The sequence below is a fragment of the Indicator indicator genome, chromosome 10, assembly GCF_027791375.1.
Source record: "Indicator indicator isolate 239-I01 chromosome 10, UM_Iind_1.1, whole genome shotgun sequence".
NCBI lineage: Eukaryota > Metazoa > Chordata > Aves > Piciformes > Indicatoridae > Indicator > Indicator indicator.
Window position 1 is genome coordinate 7,380,533 of NC_072019.1, and position 17,132 is coordinate 7,397,664.

Consider the following 17,132-nt stretch of genomic DNA (forward strand, 5'->3'; position numbering starts at 1 on the left):
AATAGTACTGCAGATTCTCTCCCTGATATTACACCTTCACCAAGTCTATCTTCCTATCAACAGCATGAATGATGTGCCAAGCACATTTTTACAGTATTAGAGCCTCTCAGAGCAGTATCTTTTCCAGTTAAAAACTAAAATACATCATGTGAATTTTTGTGTTGTATTTTTTTTAAAGTTTTTCGTTAAATTTGTCTAAGTATACTAGGTAGGTGAGATATGTATACATATGATACTTGCTCAGTGTTTTAGTAACTGTACTGTATTACCTTCTAAATAGATTTAATAGTTAAAATTATTTTTTTCTCTGAAGCAAAAAATAAGTACACCTAAAGTTATTGCAAAACTTAATACTGATGAGTTTATAATTGAAGTTATTAGGTATGGCCAGCCAATTATCCTTATTGCCAATTTTTAAAGTCAAATTAGTTTATCTTCTAGCTAATTACTCTTGAGTTTCAAGTTTCAAAGCAACTGGAAGTCTATTACAGTTATAAAATAATCAAGTGTTTCTCAATCACAAGCTATACATTTCAATAGAAAATATATTAAGTAAAATATGTCACAATAATTACAAAGCTCCTCAGACAATGGTATACAGTGCACCAAGGCTACTAAAATCTGACTTTGCTGCTGCCTGAAGAGGAACAGTCTACGAGTGAGAGATGAGAAAAACTAAGATGCTAATCCTGCAAAAGGCGAAGCGTATTTTAGTGGGCGCTGAGCACCATCAGTTTCCATTGAAATGGACAGCAGAAGGCGGCGCTGGGCATCTTGCAGGTCTGCATAGTGAGTATTAAAATGTCCTTTTAATGTTTTCCATCTTGATTAAAAAGTCAGAACTACACAGAAAGGAAGTCACAGCAAGCATTCTATATATAAACAGACTGTATCCACATAGTTTATTTCTCACAGTTCTCCTGACAATTGAACATTATTTAAGAACATACTGTATACACAGATAAGAAGAAACATACAAAATGTTTTAAATGATGCACAACAAAATCCAGCAGTATAAAAGAATGCATGTGAACCCTTGCTCACTGCTCAGGCTAAATTTAATCACTGTTTAAATAGTAATAAAAATACAATCTTTCATGGATCTTGTGCAGACTACAAAAGAGGAAAAATTATTACCATATATATGATTTATATTAGGCAGTTTTCTTTGATGAGTTGCACGAACAACTCCAAATACAGAGGCAGAAGGCTGTGTATTTTATTTTAAAGGAGTTAATGTTGAGTATTAGAGACTTTACACAGTTACTACCACTGGCACTTTTCACCATATTTTGTACACATCACACAATCATCTTATATAACATTACATTTAAAAAATATATCTGAGTGACAATTTTATAACATTCACACACCATGAGCTGGTTAAGGAAGCAATGCCACAGTTGCCCCCTGTAGTGCTTCACTGTTGGTAAATAGAGTTCATTGTGGTTTTAAAAAAAAAAAATTAAAAAAAAATTTAAAAAAAATAGAAAGTTGATGTGATTAAGCAGCTCCAATTTAATAAAGGCCTGTAACCAACCATTGCTGAGACAGTGAGCAATTTTTAGAGTACATCCTAGAAGCAAACACTGTCATTGGTTAAAACCTTGCCTAAAGAAGTCAGTTACTGTGCTGAAAACTATTTCACAACAAAACTGCAAGCTACTAAACTGTTTTTTTATAAATACTTCATCTCCTCTGGATCTCATTATAACCAAGTTCTTCAAGCCTTTGGAATTTACTCTATCTTTAATGTGTGCTCTCATTTCTGGCTCACCCTTTTGTATGTTTTTCTTTTGTGTTTAGATTCACCACCTAAAAATGACTAACGTGGTGAAAGAAAAGTCTCCCAATGAAACCTTCTGCACACTAGGAATGTTCAGCTGCTGTTCAGTGATCTAGAACCATGACAGCTCAAAGCTGTAGTTTGACAAGTACACCCAGGAAGCTGTCATGCTCTGAGTGACATTTCAGGGAAAGCAGAGTCTTTCCAAAATGTGCACAGAATTAACAATGGTGCCATTGTTATTTTTCAAAGAAGATAGTAAGCCCAAGATGGTAGATCTGCTTCCCATGTCATCTATTTGCTGGAAAGTAGTTTGGGTCAAGATAATTGTAACTGGTGCCCTGGGACATGCAGTAGTCTCTGTCTAAAAATGTCTCTGCTCTGTAAATAGGTTCTAACTGATGATCTTCCTTATGAATCTCTGTTTCATGCAGACTGCAAGGGAAAGAAAAAGATAACAGTTTAAAAGTCAAATATTTTTTCCTTAACTTTCAGAAACAGTGATCACATTAACATTCCTAGCAAATTTGATACCAGTTAACTACCACTATTTAGCAGTACCAAATGTGTCTGTCCACTGCATTAAAAAACCCAAGAACAATTGTATACATCTAAAATATGCTTACAGAATGTATCTCCCACAAATATATGCTCAGGTATTTTCCACTTGACCCAACACAGGATGTGTTCCAACACGTACAGCAATTAAGCCACACAGAGAGATTGAATCTAGTAACAACAAGTAGAAGCATATGCTGCTCACCAGTCAGAACAAGAGTCACAGAAATCCAAGGACATTCCTTGAGGGCAGTCTTGGCAGTGCCACCGAACACCCTGGATAGGTTCTGTTCCGCAGTTATCACACTGGAAGCAGAAGGAAGAGCATTGAAAAAAGAGCAGCTGCAACCACTTCTGTTACTAACAGTACACGCTGGTGCACCCTATGGAAATACACCTATGTAGGCTGATCGCTGCTAGCCCACACAGCTGAATTCTTCTCACCACAGACCATAATGTATTCATGGATAATGAAGTCCTTATACTCTAGGAGAGGCCCTCCAGCATCCTGAGAATTGATCAATCTTTCTCTTCTCTTTACACCTCCCTAAATGCTTCATATTGACATTATCCTCCTGCTCCACAAAAGCAGACCCAGTCCTGCCTGCAGTCACTGCTTATCCTCACATGGCTGTAGCTTAGGACCAACCATATGAAATATCTAAATATACATGCACTTTCTACAGTAGAAGAAAGCAGGAAGACTAGACCATTAGAGAGGCTGCTGATGGGCTGCAGGTCAAGACACATTTCAGGCTGATAATGTACTTTCAAATTCAGGAAATACAGTAACATTATATAAGTGGGCTGGAACTAAAAACCAGGTGGCTGGGTAGAAAGTGGGACAGCATCTGCAGGAAGGGAGTAGAAGCCTAAAACTAAAGCTGAGAAAAACCTGAGAAGAATGAGGGAGAACACAACAGCCACTGAGTGCAAGAGTATGGCACGAAGAGAAGGAAACAAAGTACAACTGAAACGCCAAGACTAGACGAAAAATTCGCAATGGTAGGGAAGAGGAGCAGAAATGCAAAACTATTTAATAAAATATAGGGAATGTGGAAAATGGGACTTGATGGCAAGGAGAACTTTTGAAAAATGTAAAGCTTGTTTCAGAGGCAGGAAAACAAATGTGAGAAACAAGCCTGTGCTTATCCTTCTTCAGAACCCGAAATTCTCTTACAGTGAAACCCACTCGCAAAGCAGCTCACTCTTGGCCACAACTAATCCATTCAAGTGTCTCAAACACCTTACACCTCACAAACAGCTTTGCCACAGCTGTATCACTTCATTGCACAGATGGCTTTCAGAGTTTGAGGACTGATAATGAGGAGGAACTAAGCATACTCAGAACCGTTCTCTGAAAACATAAAATTCAGAATAATGCTAAATCACACATAAAAGGCAAGAAGAGGAAAAAAAAGATATACTGGTTCCAGTTATCTTAATTTGAGAACTAAGATAGTGGAAACCCTTGACCTTCATTTCTGTGTTCCAGCTTCCCAGGACTTTCATTTCCTCAGGTGGAAAAAAAAAAAAAAAAAAAAAGAGAAGTATTTGCAAATTGCTCTAATATTATAGCAGAGAAAGTCATAAAAAGCCCATAGGGGATTAAATAATTTGATATTCAAAGTGGAGTTTGAATAATGCGTAGTAAATGAGGTTGAAGGCCATGTAGAACCAAAAATGTTCAGAATGGTTGCTTATTAGGCGAGTTCAGTGAGTGCATGCACTGAGCAAGGCAGCACTCCTGAGGGAAAATAGTACCTACTCATGTAATTTCACTTCTTACTATAATGCATAAGATCAAATACAGACTGCAAAGAAACTTTAAAACTTTGAATGCCTGACATTGCATAATTCTATCTTACTTTTCAGAGTAATTTTATGTAGAAAAACCAAATAGTTTCTTACCTAGAAGTCTGGTCTGCCTGATCAAAGTTTTTATTTTTTTTGGGAAGAAAATGCTGACTTGAATTAAAAAACCAAAACAAAACACACAAAACCCAAACACACCACATTTACTTTAAAATATAATGGCAAAGAGAAAAAGCACCTTGGCTGCCTAACAGCAATGATTAAGTCTACCATTGTCAATTGATGGGGCTGTCTTAATTTCCCAGTCATTCTGAACTGAACTTTAACTTTGCAGTCCTATGTAAATAGGTTTAGAAAACAAACGTAGCTGTGTAACACTAAACAAGGGGAAGAAACTGTTCTAACATTGTAACCAGTTACATGGAAAATCCCTTATAAACCAGAAAATCTAATTTACAGAATGCCCTTTCTTTCATGTCACCTATTAATGGCTGGTAGCTGAAGAACACATGGGTTTAATGTCTGTTTTCTTAATTTCATGTAACACATTTTGTGTCCTTGCTTCAACTTCTACAAGTTATTACTTGTTAAGGTTGGGAAGTTACTACAAAACAAAAAAATAACATTTGATCTATGACTGATCTCATTCCAAAAATCTTTTTCCCTCCTTTGGCATCAGGTAGAGGCAAAATGACTCCAAATTCATAATCTGAGAATTATTATCCCTGAATCACTGTCAAATGGAAATATAGAATGATTTAATGAGGCTCTGGAGCTAATTTTTTTCGTCATATGCATGAGGAAAAGACAGTATGCTTATTAATTTTCAGACAGTAGCAGTATTCAATGAAACCTGAGCTACTGGATTGTTTTTATTCTTGTTATTTTCTTTGGAAAATGAGGGAAAGTTGACACTGTTTGGAACTGAAGTAAGGGAACCCAAACTTGCTATATTAAACAATACCTTTTTAAAGAAATCCAAGCCATGTTAACTTCTACAGTCCACTGAGTAACAGAAGAACATCTCTTAAACTCACCTTGAATCCCACATGCTGCACAAACCCACTTTCTGCATGCATCTGCTGGAGTTTTTGTTTCTTCAATTTTTTAAACTCTAACAGTTCTTTGTATTCAGGTAACTCTCGATATGTTATTGGAATACTTTCTTCATCCTGTTCATGGTTGAAAAAAGAAGAGAAACATTCTTTATTTAGGAATATAATTAGTAAGATACGTATTCCATAAATCAATATGTATGATTAATAATCTTTGAGAAAATGCTGGCAATGTGTTCTAACTAAGAAACATACTGGGAAACTATTTTTAAAAGCAAATACAGCTAACCTACATTTTATTTTTGTATTCTTTATACTATATTATTTGCATTAAAACAAACCCCTTGTTATCCAACAGAAAGTTTCTTCTGGTGAAGAGCTCAACTCTAGTAAAAAGGAGAGAGCAGTGCCCAGCTTTAATGCCTAGGGTTTTTGTCATTTTAGATGCCTAACTGCAATTAGCATATAATCTCCTTGTCCACACATTGTGGCCAAGATGGCTTTTCTTTAAGACAAAGGTAGCTTATTTTAATTTTAAGCCCTTGGCAACAGATGTACTTGAGAATAGAAATTTAAGGTCAGTTTTATCAAGTTACTTGATCTGTCCCTTCACTACTCTGTGAAATGTTACAGAATACTATATTCAAAGGATAGCTACAATCACTGTTCTGAAGTACTTCCAAAGCTGTGAACATAATACAAACAAGTGACACCGAAAAAGTTTTTCCAGTGTTACAAATTTTTGCATATTTTTAAAGGACCCATAAATCAAGACAGTAACAAGGCTTCCATTATATGTATTTTTATATGTATTAATACATCATACATGTTTTTTATTTGAAGTCAGTCAATCTTAACTTCTCACCTTTACCCATAAGAATAAAAAGTGATGAAAGCCATCATTCCATGACTGAAGAGTAGATTTGGAATTATCCAACTCCTTCAGCCCTTTACTTCATGCTGTCTCAGCAGCTTAAGAAAATAGATTGCAGTTTTTTTTCCTAAATTTTAGAAAAGTTTGTCTCCACACAGGTTGGTGCATACTTTGCCAGAGATGGTTCTCTTTAAAAAAACCCACACCATATACATTTTTTCCTCATCCAATTGTCTTCAACAAACGCTGAGGATCTATATGTTGTAAGAAGATAGAAGCTCTTGTTCCAGTTCAGAGGCCTGTTTCAAGCTGGCTATTTAATTGTAGCAGCTGTACTTGATAGGTTATCAGCTGTTTTCAAAGCTGACATGTCTTTATTGATGTAGAGCAGTTCTCAGATCCCATACTGATAGGAATGTTTAGTTATGGAAAACAACTAAAAGATAGTCATCAAAATTCTTTGAATGTAACTTGCATATATAATTTTAATTTGTTTTTACAAATTAGTGAAGATTAAAGAATCTCTATTGCTTTGTGAGCTTATTACAGGAAGTGAAGGAAAGAGGCTTGCTCTTTAGCATTCAATTTCTAAAGGTCCTACCAATTATTTAACTGTAATTATGAACCTATATAAAGGACTAGACTGCAAACATTCATTCACTTCTTTCTGGCATAGTAAGTAGCTGTACTTTAGAAAAATTAGACTACTGACAAAATGAAGTAATTGTAACTGAAAAGCAAATTCATTCTGTTGGGAATGTAAGGTCTTGGGAATAAACTCTTTTACACTAAGACAATTTTTCAGGAATGCTTAAGCCAGTCAAGCTGACTGGTACTATCCAGACAAAATCTTTTGTTTTTACAAGGAAACAGCACCTGATACTTCCGTTGTAAAGGAGTCCAAGAAAACCTTTCTTACAGTTTTCTTGCTACACTGGAACTCTTCTCCATTATGTTGATGAAAAGTATTTTTTCTCCATCACAGTGACTGTCACTGAGAGACCTGCCTTTTAACATTAGAACAAAGTCCTGCATGTTCACTTTGAGTATAGTTAATGATGTGTTTTTTCTTCCAAATTGCTTCTATTTTGCATTGATAATGGGGATCTCTTTGGTAACAGAGCTCACCTGTGTCTTTCTACATTACTGCAAGCAGACATATATCCATCTGGAAATGCTGCACTAGTGAAGAAAGAAAAGATTAAGCCAATTTTTTGTTTGTTTTTACAAAAAAGAAGGAGGGAAGAGAGCACAAATCCACCATTATCATTGCAAAAATGTAAATCAGCAACTTTTATCCAAATTAAAATAAATCCCAGTTGATTTATGGTGCCCATAGGACACCATGGCAAAACCAAAGTATTTTAGGAAAATATTTGTAAATTAGAAAGTATGTATTTAAAACCAATACAGAGGCAAAGAAAGTTTGCTCAGAATCAGTTCCAATGTGATAAATAATCACAATCTGAATCTCTTCTAATATGCATTTTTCTTTCCAGGTGTTTTTAGGTTCCTATTGGAACATGCAAAGTTATGAGGAATGTCTGTAGATGAACCAAAAGACCATCATTGAGATAATACAAAACATAAGTGAAGATGGGATTTAAGACTGAGTAAAAGACTGAGTTAAACCATTTAAGGAAGATTGTGTAGAGCATGTAGAGAAATTTATAAAGGAAATGAATGGGTGGCCTAAATACTTCTGTTATGCACCAAGCTTTTCACCAGGCTCTCAAAAATCCAACAAAAAAAAAATTGGTAACAAAAAACCCCAAACAAACAAACAAAGCAGAAATTTAACCATCAGGTTTTTCAAGCTAAGGCACAAGTAAAGACACAGTGATTCACACCAGCTGTGACATCTGCCCAGCATCCTGGTATTAGGATATAGTCTCTCTACGATTCTACGACTCTATATGGAAGTGGGAAAGACATCTGTCTAAATTCTTGTAGTGTTACTGCATGTGATGAATTAGGAAAGTGCAACACTGCATGTAATAATACATTGGGTTAGGATGTCTAATAGAATTTGCGTCTAAAAGCACATAAATTTGCTTGTTGATTGACAATTCAGTCTGTTAGTTCGTGCTCTGAAGCATATTTTCAAAAACTCCATAATTGATTCAGCCAATGAATGAAGAAAAAAAGCAAAATGACACCAAAAACATTCAAATGTCTGACTCTTCTACCACACATCTTTAACCAGAATCACAGCCATGTAGTTTACATGATTTTCAAACTCATGTCAGATCACTTTTTGAAAATAAACAACTAAAACTTTTTATACCTATTTCAGGACAAAACTATTTATTACTTCTTGTACATATTCCCTTTCTCATATGCTTAATCCTCATATTATTCATTAAACAAGGTTAAAATGACAGCAAGCATGACATTCTCTGACTAATTTAGATAACATACCGATACTTCCTCTTCTGCTGCAGTATCCATATGGCTGTGAAAACTGGATCTGTCATCATCTTCATCCATATAAACTGGAGGTTCATGAGATGTCATGAAAGTTGAAGGTTTGAAAAGATGTTTATTTAAAGGATGCTGCCGTCTACTTGATGACTATAGTGAAAAAATGATATATTTTTAAAAACATTCCTTGGCTATTTATTTAAGTAATCCTCATCAATAAAACCTTGCCAGAAATTTGCTCTTTTGCACTCAACAGTCTCTTGTATTTCCAATTGTTTTAACTGGAATTCCATATCGGAGCCTGAATTTTTCTCCCCCATAGCAAGTGAAATCAGATGAACAGTGCAAAGGTTCTTTGGTAAAAATGCAGTAAGAATACCATAAAATCCCAACTGTCTAAATAGATGAGACTGGTAACAGTAGAAAACCAGAAAGTAATGCTGTCACAGTTTTGAAAATTGAGAACCAAAGTGCAAAGATATTAAGACTTCCAAGAGTCACAAATGGTGTGAGACTAAGCAAAGAAGTAGTTTAGCACAGGTCCAAAATCCAAGAGACTAGTTCATGTTTGGCACTTATCATCAACTTCTTGTTTTAATTTGTGCCTTAGAAAAATCTGTCTAGGATAACTGTCCAGAATTCCTTCCTAGTCCAGGGAGAGAAAAGGCACTTCGCCATAAAAAAGTATTATAGTAGTTAGAAAGAATTGCTTTCTGAAGTTTTTTTTTTTTTTTCATTGCCACTGCCTGGAAAAGGAACCTAAAAAGTGTTAGATATGATAAATTACTCTGTTAATGTGTATCTAAAACCTTTCACCTGTAATGCTGTCTGAAGGTGTAGAACGCATGGCAGTTTTAAAATAGATTACTTAAAGGCACTCAGCCTCTATTACTTATTCCCCATGGAAGAATATTACATATATATCTTAAAAAGTAGGGTGAATGAAACTGAGTCAACTTTTTACTTTGCTACTTTCAAGACTAGCACTTTGACATCTTAAATATCACTCCTCAATTTAAATAAAACAGTGTGAATCAAAACCCACAAGTATGAAAAGTAGTTTTTTTTAATAATCAAAAGAAAGAATTGTCTTGCACTGACTAGCTTCAGTCATACACATAAAGCATGAGGAATATTTGCAATCATTAACACTTCTGTTCTATGCAAGACACCCCAAAGATCCTACGCATCTTTGTCACTGTCATGGAGAATAGGTTTGAGTGAACCCTCAGCAAGTTTGCTGACAGCATCAAGCTGTGTGTTGCAGTCAAAACACTGGAGGGAAGGGATGCCATCCAGAGGGACCTCTACAAGCTTGAGAGGTGGGGCTCTGTGAACCTTGTAAGGTTCAACAATGCCAAGTGCAAGGTCCTGCATCTTGGTCAAGGCAATCCCCAGTATCAATAGAGGTTGGGGGATGATGCAATTGAGAGCAGCCCTGCAGAGAAGGACTTGGGAGTGCTGGTAGATAAAAAGCTGGACATAAGCCAGCAATGTGCACTTGCAGACCAGAAGGCCAACTATATCCTGGGCTTATCAAAAGAAGTGCCCAGCAGAGGAAGGTGATTCTCCCCCTCTACTTCACTCGGGTGAGACTTCACCTGAGTACTGTGCCCAGCTCTGGAGTTCTTAGCACAAGACAGACATGGCAGAGAGGGTCCTGAGGAGGAGCGTGAAGATGATCAGAGGGCTGGAAGGTTCCCCTATGCAGGCAAATTGAAAGACCTGAGGTTGTTTAGCTTAGAGAAGAGAAGGATCCAAGGAGACCTTATTGCACCCTGCCAGGCTACAGGAAAGATGAGGAGGGGACTCTATCAGGGAGTGTAGCAATAGGACAAGGGGTAACACTTTTAAACTGAAAGAGGGTAGATTTAGATTAAATATTAGGAAGACATTCTTTGTTGTGTAGGCAGTGAAATGCTGAAACAGGTTGCCCAGAGAAGTTGTGAATGCTCCCTCCCTGGAAGTGTTCAACAGCAGGTTGGATGGGACTTTTAGCTAGTTGAAGGTGCACCTGCCCAAAGTAGAAGGGGCTGGAACTAAATGACCTTTAAACTTTCTAACCCAAACCACTCTATGATTCTGTGATTCTGTATCAGTTACAAACACATAGTACTGTAATACAACTGTTTATCTCTACAGAGGGATTCAGCCTCAGAAGGATCTTACATTACTTCACAGTTGTGCAGTTTTAAAGTACAGTTGTACTTTAAAAGTCATAGCAAAGATCACACAGATTATTTTAGATGGAATGTAGCTATGCACACAGAAGTATAACAAGGAATTGAGGCTAGCTCCATTCACTCAAGGGAAGTGATAAAGTCTGTAGTAACGATTGGAAGCTGGTATCTCTGATCTGCAGAAGTACAGTGTGCAAAATAAAAACATTTTGTTCTAAGACCAATGTACTACCCATTATGTTGAATTTTTACACCTTCTGCCTTGTGATCACTGACTTCCTGTGTTTTTCTATGTTTTTTTTTCCTTAAGATTTGAAACTTCCCCCAGTTACTTCCATTTATAAGGTTAGACAGTACTTCAGCTTGAGCCGGCAGTGATTTAAATTTTCTGTTGATGGAAAACACTTTTGCATTCAATACTAGATCTAAAAATCAAGAAAGGAAAACTGTGTCTACACTTAAATAGTAGCACAGTTATGACTTAGGAATTTAACTGAGGATTTCAATGATATTTTTAACAAGATTCTACTCCTGCTGAAGAATTAACTAAAATGCTACTTAGAAGCAGACAGATTTAAAAATCATTTCTCCTGTGGGAAATATATCTTCTGGATTAAGCTTAAAAGCAGGTGCACTAATGACATTATATAAGCATTAAACTGAAAATGATAAGCCATTGAAGAACTGCATTTTGGAGTTCTAAATCTCTGATTCAGTTTTATTTTCACCAGTAGTAGATAATGTTTATACAGGAAAATAAACTGCTGCATCCTGTTTAATTTTCTGGATTGCTTTTGAGAAGAGACACTATGTCATATGAGGAGAAACACACAGTAATATCAAGAAGATAGGGAAGAACTGAATAGGCTTCTCATCTCCCCAGTAGCCATTTGAACAAAAAGCATCTGGAGCAATGCCCATGAAGAAATGCAAATACCATCTTGTGAAGTATCCCTTTGACACAATTATTTACATTAAATATATTTACATGTTTTATTCTTCCACAGATGTGTGCTTTAAGTATCCGCACCCAGTTTTCATACTTTTATTACAGGCAATAAAACCTAATGATACTGCAGTTGACAGTGTTATGTGCACACTCAGTATCAAAGGAAGGATGAACACAGCATAAGCATGACCCAAGTTTCCAATATCCCTTGCATTTCCTTTCTGCAACGTTATGCTACCTCCAACGGAGACCTGGCAGTAACTACAGTCTGGTACAGTGCTATCAATTGGTGCTCTAAGTAGACAGCTCTATTAGCAGACTGAGAGCTCAATTCCCTCACATATGCTATTTGTTTGATTTTTTTTCATCTGCTGTGTTTCTTATGTGGGATACGAACATGAAATGAAAATGCTGCCTTAATACAAATCAGGGCACAATGACCCTACTCTCATGACTTGGTAATAACGATATGAATCATACTGTGAAAACACACATTAAGTATTAGACTTGTTCTAAACAGAAGCTTAAGAAACTTCTGCAAGACGGTAGCATTATCATTGTAGTATGAAAATGTTATGAATTTTATATAAATAAATATGTTTTGCTCTTGTTTATATTCTGATTGTATGCAGGGGCAATGGGGTTAAAGAACTTTTGGATCACTATTTGAATTAGTAAAATATATGACTAAAATATCACACATGTACTGATTAAGTATTTCTACTATTTATCAAATACAGTGATCTGCTGCCTGGCAGCATTGCACACATTCTGCAGTAACAGCCTTTCCAAACAAAAGTAAAAGGAAAGAAGAAAAGATATCTGAATAAGGTAATTTAAAATGGCACAGTGACATAAAGAACTCAAAGGATCATAAATTTCAGAACTAAATTTTCAACCCCTTCTGAAATTAGCCCTATAGTATAAACTGTGTGAATAATTTAGAGTTCTGACAGATGAATCTCACCACAGTATTTAAAGCACAAAAACTTCCAGATGTTTTTTTGGTTCTGCCAGAAACTGCTTTTCCAATATACAAGGTGGCAGACAGAGTCATGTCTGCACTTTCCCTGCCTCTGTTTTATAGAGCAGAATAGCAGATTAAAATCCTGGTGGAAATAAATGGCATTACTATGATGGATGGCAAACTGGAGGGCCTCTGATACGAGTGTTTATTGTTTGCAGGAACTTCATAGACCACTAGAAGACAGATGGGGGTGTGTAACGTTTTAAATCATTACAGATAAGCTGTGGTAGATCTTCCTATCAGGCCCCTCTGGCAGTAACTTTTGTTCCCAGCCTTTCAAGGGACTAACTGAAAATTTGCCTTTTTGCAGAATTAATGTAAGGCTTACTCTGTTCTTAATCAGCAAACATCATGGACACCTGGATGCAAAAAAGTATTATGTTTTAAAGAACTTTGGTAAACACAGTGGTAAGAACAAAACATAACAAAAAAATCAAACGCAACAAACAAAACCCCAACAAAACCTGAGATTGTCCTCTTCAAATGTCTAGGGTCCTCATTAGTACCTAAGAGTACCACATTTTTTAAATCAAAGTATTTGATTGGTCTCCAGAGAAGTGGAATCTTTTTTCTTTTGCAAATTAAGATTTCTAAGGATCATATTCTTGTCTCATTCATTCCAAGATCAGAAAAAGCATTGTATTTTAATGGTCATTTATATGACCACTCTATTTCTTCTATGGTCATGTATGCCGCTTGTGAGTTTTGTGCTTAGTTATACATAATTTTCTATGGTTTTGTAAATTAGAAGATGATTGTGCAATATGAATTATAGAGCTCCTTATCCTTATAATAAAAAACAGGGTTCTCATTATCCTTTTCTAGATCAATTATGGTAAACTTCCAAATGAGAAAGTATCCAATGACCAATCGTTCAACCCTGTTTGTTCAGCCTGCAATGTGACTGCTACATCCTCTTTTCTGACACTTCATATCCGAGAGATTATCCTGATAGAGATGTAATCAATCAATGTTGATGTGAAACTAGAATAACACCATCTCACTCTATAGTGCTAATGACAGGAAAAAGATTATTAAGTAAGAAACACATGCAAGGTGGAATTATTTAGTAAGAAAGCACTGTTCAAAATATTAATGATTTTCCATGTAAATGCAAACAGAAATACAGAATTTTTGTCTCACCTTTTTGGAATATAAATATAAGTTTGGAGTTCTTCCTGGAACTGGAATACCAGCTTTAGTTAACTTAATAAAATATTTTTGCACTCTGCTGGCAACCTAGAAAAAAACAACATGCCACAATTAAACGTTAAATGAAATATAACAGGCCTTGGCTTCAAAATTTTGCCAGCATTGCTAAATTGGTTCAGAATGTAAGAGCAAAAGATACTCATTTTTCTACTTTGTGACAACTACTCTAAGCATTACCTATGACACAATGTTGCATTTGTAACAATTTTAGACACCAAAGGCTTTCAGAGAAAAAAAATCTATTGTAAGGAAGTACACAGGAAATTGAGCAAAAACCGTTAAGAGAAAGGAAAGAATTTTAGCAGTTTGTTACATGCTGAAACGAAACTTAATCTTTCTTAACCATGACAGATAAATTAAGCAGTATTAGTGTACAGAAAGTATTTCTACGTTTCATTTATGAAATAAGTAAGCATAGACTTTATTTTTTTTGAGGTAATCTTATACACTGAAATACTGAAGTGTATTTCCACACAAAACTGAAACAGAAGAAATTAAAATACTGTAACTCAGAACATCAGCATTTTTTACTTCTGGTCAAAATTGAGAAATTATGTTATTTTAGGGGAAAATTTGTAAAAAGATAGATGCAAAAATACATCTGTGTCCTTTTGTGGATCCTGTACAGAAATAATTCTTCTGTTCATGAGTGTCCATACCAGCCCATGCTACAGTTTTAAAGTGCAGGAAACCCAGCACTCCAATGTAACTCAATCTGGGAAAAGTTGGTGTCACTATACCTGCTACATAGAATTAAATTATCAAAATCTAATGAACAACTAAATCTGTCAGCTTTGTCATAGGCTTTGGGGCACTTCTAAAATTCTGTACTTCAGATCAAGTCATACTGTTAGCAGTGAAATGTAGGCCCCACATTTTTAAGAAAAAGTGATTACTGAAAAGATGCTGGATTTTATTTATTGGTATTTCAAACAAACAAACAAAAATAAATTAATTGCTACAAATAATACTTCTGCAAATTTGTAGCAACTGCTAGGATGCAGTGACTGACATCACTACTACCACAGCATAAGCACTCAAAACAATGGATAAGTCAAATGTTTTTCCTAACAAAATTAACTTAATTGCTTTCATTACGAATATTATAGAAAATACACTTTTTAAAAATATTTAAACTCCTCAAGTTAGAAACAGATTACTGAAGTAGTGAAGAGAAATCTGGACACAATCTCTTATCAGTGCTTCCTAAAAAGCTTAAAACTGCAGGGAATGGATTACTTCTCAAAGTGTTTTACTTGTTACCTGCTTTGCTGTTCTGTTTCCTAGTTCATCAGCTATCTTCTGCCACCGTCGGGACTCTACTTCCTCTGGTGGGTACTTCAAAAGCAATTGCTCAAGTTTTTTCTAAATCAACAGGGGAAAAAAATACATGCTTTCTAGTAAAGGCATGAGTTGACAGTATCTACCTACATGTGACTCTGAACTTGTAGGTGTTTTAAATATTACTGCAGAATTTAATTTTATTCTCATGTATGTTATCACAGCTTCAGTACCTGTTCCTCTACAGTCCACAGCTGGTTAAAAGTTTCAGGTTTGGTCTCATCACAAAGTCGCCCTCTTATCATCTGCTCAAAAACATATATATAAAAAGGAGTATGTGTTCAGAAAACGTACAGTTAGGATAACTTGATTTTAACCCATTTCCTACCTAAGTTAAACCAGAACCAAATACACGCATGAAAAATTTAAGTAAAATTTGCTTAACCCAAAAGTAAGTTTTCAGTTTGAGTACATGAATGACATGTCATTACCAGCATGAGCATGTAAAGAAACAGTTAAGATTATCCATATACCCCTATTAAAAAGAAAAAAATGACTGGTTTTAAAAATGTTATCTTCCCTTTTGTAGTAACTACCTGTGGACGACTGTTTGTAGAACCTTCTGGACCATCACTTAAAGGCAAGACAGAGTATGAAATAGACTCTCCATCCTTCTTGGGATCCAAAGGACTTTTTGGTCTTGCAGGTATACCTACTGTAAGCAACACAAAAAAGGAATCATTAAACCTCCACAGTGATCATTTCTTTTTTGTCACATCTGCCCACTTCCTTTTACCTTTGTCAAAAATCAGCTTTACTCTCCTACTGTTACGTTTTCGGTTTTTGAATTCTCTCTCAAAGTTTCCAAGACTAGTGGTGTATTGGTCCCAGGCAATCTCAGGGAGCTGAACAACCCTCTGAGGATAGGGAAGACCCATATCAACCTGAAAAAAAACAAGAATGAAAAGTGAAAAGCAGTATTTAACAGAACTGCTGTACATTCAAACAAAAAATTACACCTCCTGAGGAGTTATAAAAAACTGATACTGCTTCTTAGCTAAAGCAGCCAGGATGTTTAAAGTGACATACAACACAGTCTTTTTAAGGAGAATATGTATTTCAAGAATAATACACAATGGTGCATATAAAATATGCAGCAGCACGGTCAATGATGGCTTATTGAGCTTAAAACTAGCGTAGCACATGTTTCACAGTTGAAATCAGGTGACTCAAAAATCTTGTTACTGCCTGTCTTTTATTTCAGAGTGTGGTAATCTGAAAAATCTAAATTTTTCCCTCCAAAAAGTATTTTATACTGATTTTGCTGTCTTCAGCCTAGAACACAACTGTAGCAAAGATCACCATTTTATTTAAAAGCCAACCTTAAGAGTACCATTCCTTTGGCTTGGAGACAAAAATACAGCAGATACTTTCAGCTATCAGTACTATTTTCCCATACAATGATTATCAATTGCAACATCATGCACATTAACTCATGATTAACTCTAATGGAAAGACAAGTACCAAAACTAACCGTGCTTATATCAGACCTCTCTTTAAACCTAGACTCTACAAAACTAGTCAAAAAGCAGCATAAAATACCTACTTCATTCTTCACTGAAATACAACATGTTGCTACCAGACTGAATGTCAGCCCTCCATCAGACAACATTATGTTATGTTATCTAAAACTCAGATTATGTTTTCTAGCACTCGTTTTTGGTTTAGGCAATGAACTACGTTTCCCTCTGTTTAAAAAGCACACTACCGAATTCACTCATAGCAAAACATTTACTTTCTCTAATGAGGGAAGGTTCTGAATTCTTGATTTGATGCCTTACTATGAATTACTTCCAGTCACTTTTAGACTTCAGGTTGTCTTAAAATAATTAAATTACAATTAGAAATTTAAAGATTACATTTCTAGATACCAATAAAAAGGAAAAAAAAGGCATATCTAATAAAACCATT

The 17,132-nt window shown here is 35.5% G+C and overlaps 1 protein-coding gene across 2 annotated transcripts in view; it reads right to left on the bottom strand.

Moving 5' to 3' along the window:
- Positions 1-2,051: 2,051 nt before the first annotated feature.
- The window catches only part of ZZZ3 (zinc finger ZZ-type containing 3), a 29,935-nt gene continuing 14,854 nt past the window's right edge, over positions 2,052-17,132 (bottom strand). Inside the window, exons 3-11 of one of the 2 annotated variants that reach the window (XM_054384168.1) lie at positions 15,958-16,105; positions 15,758-15,873; positions 15,395-15,466; positions 15,144-15,245; positions 13,812-13,907; positions 8,510-8,662; positions 5,197-5,331; positions 2,550-2,650; positions 2,052-2,221 (exon numbers count right to left, since the gene is read on the bottom strand). In XM_054384168.1, coding sequence (XP_054240143.1) covers positions 2,077-2,221; positions 2,550-2,650; positions 5,197-5,331; positions 8,510-8,662; positions 13,812-13,907; positions 15,144-15,245; positions 15,395-15,466; positions 15,758-15,873; positions 15,958-16,105 — 1,068 coding nt within the window. In that variant the 3' untranslated portion in view covers positions 2,052-2,076. Of the gene's footprint in view, positions 2,222-2,549; positions 2,651-5,196; positions 5,332-8,509; positions 8,663-13,811; positions 13,908-15,143; positions 15,246-15,394; positions 15,467-15,757; positions 15,877-15,957; positions 16,106-17,132 lie in introns of both variants that reach the window. The other variant, XM_054384167.1, reaches the window with a different exon arrangement.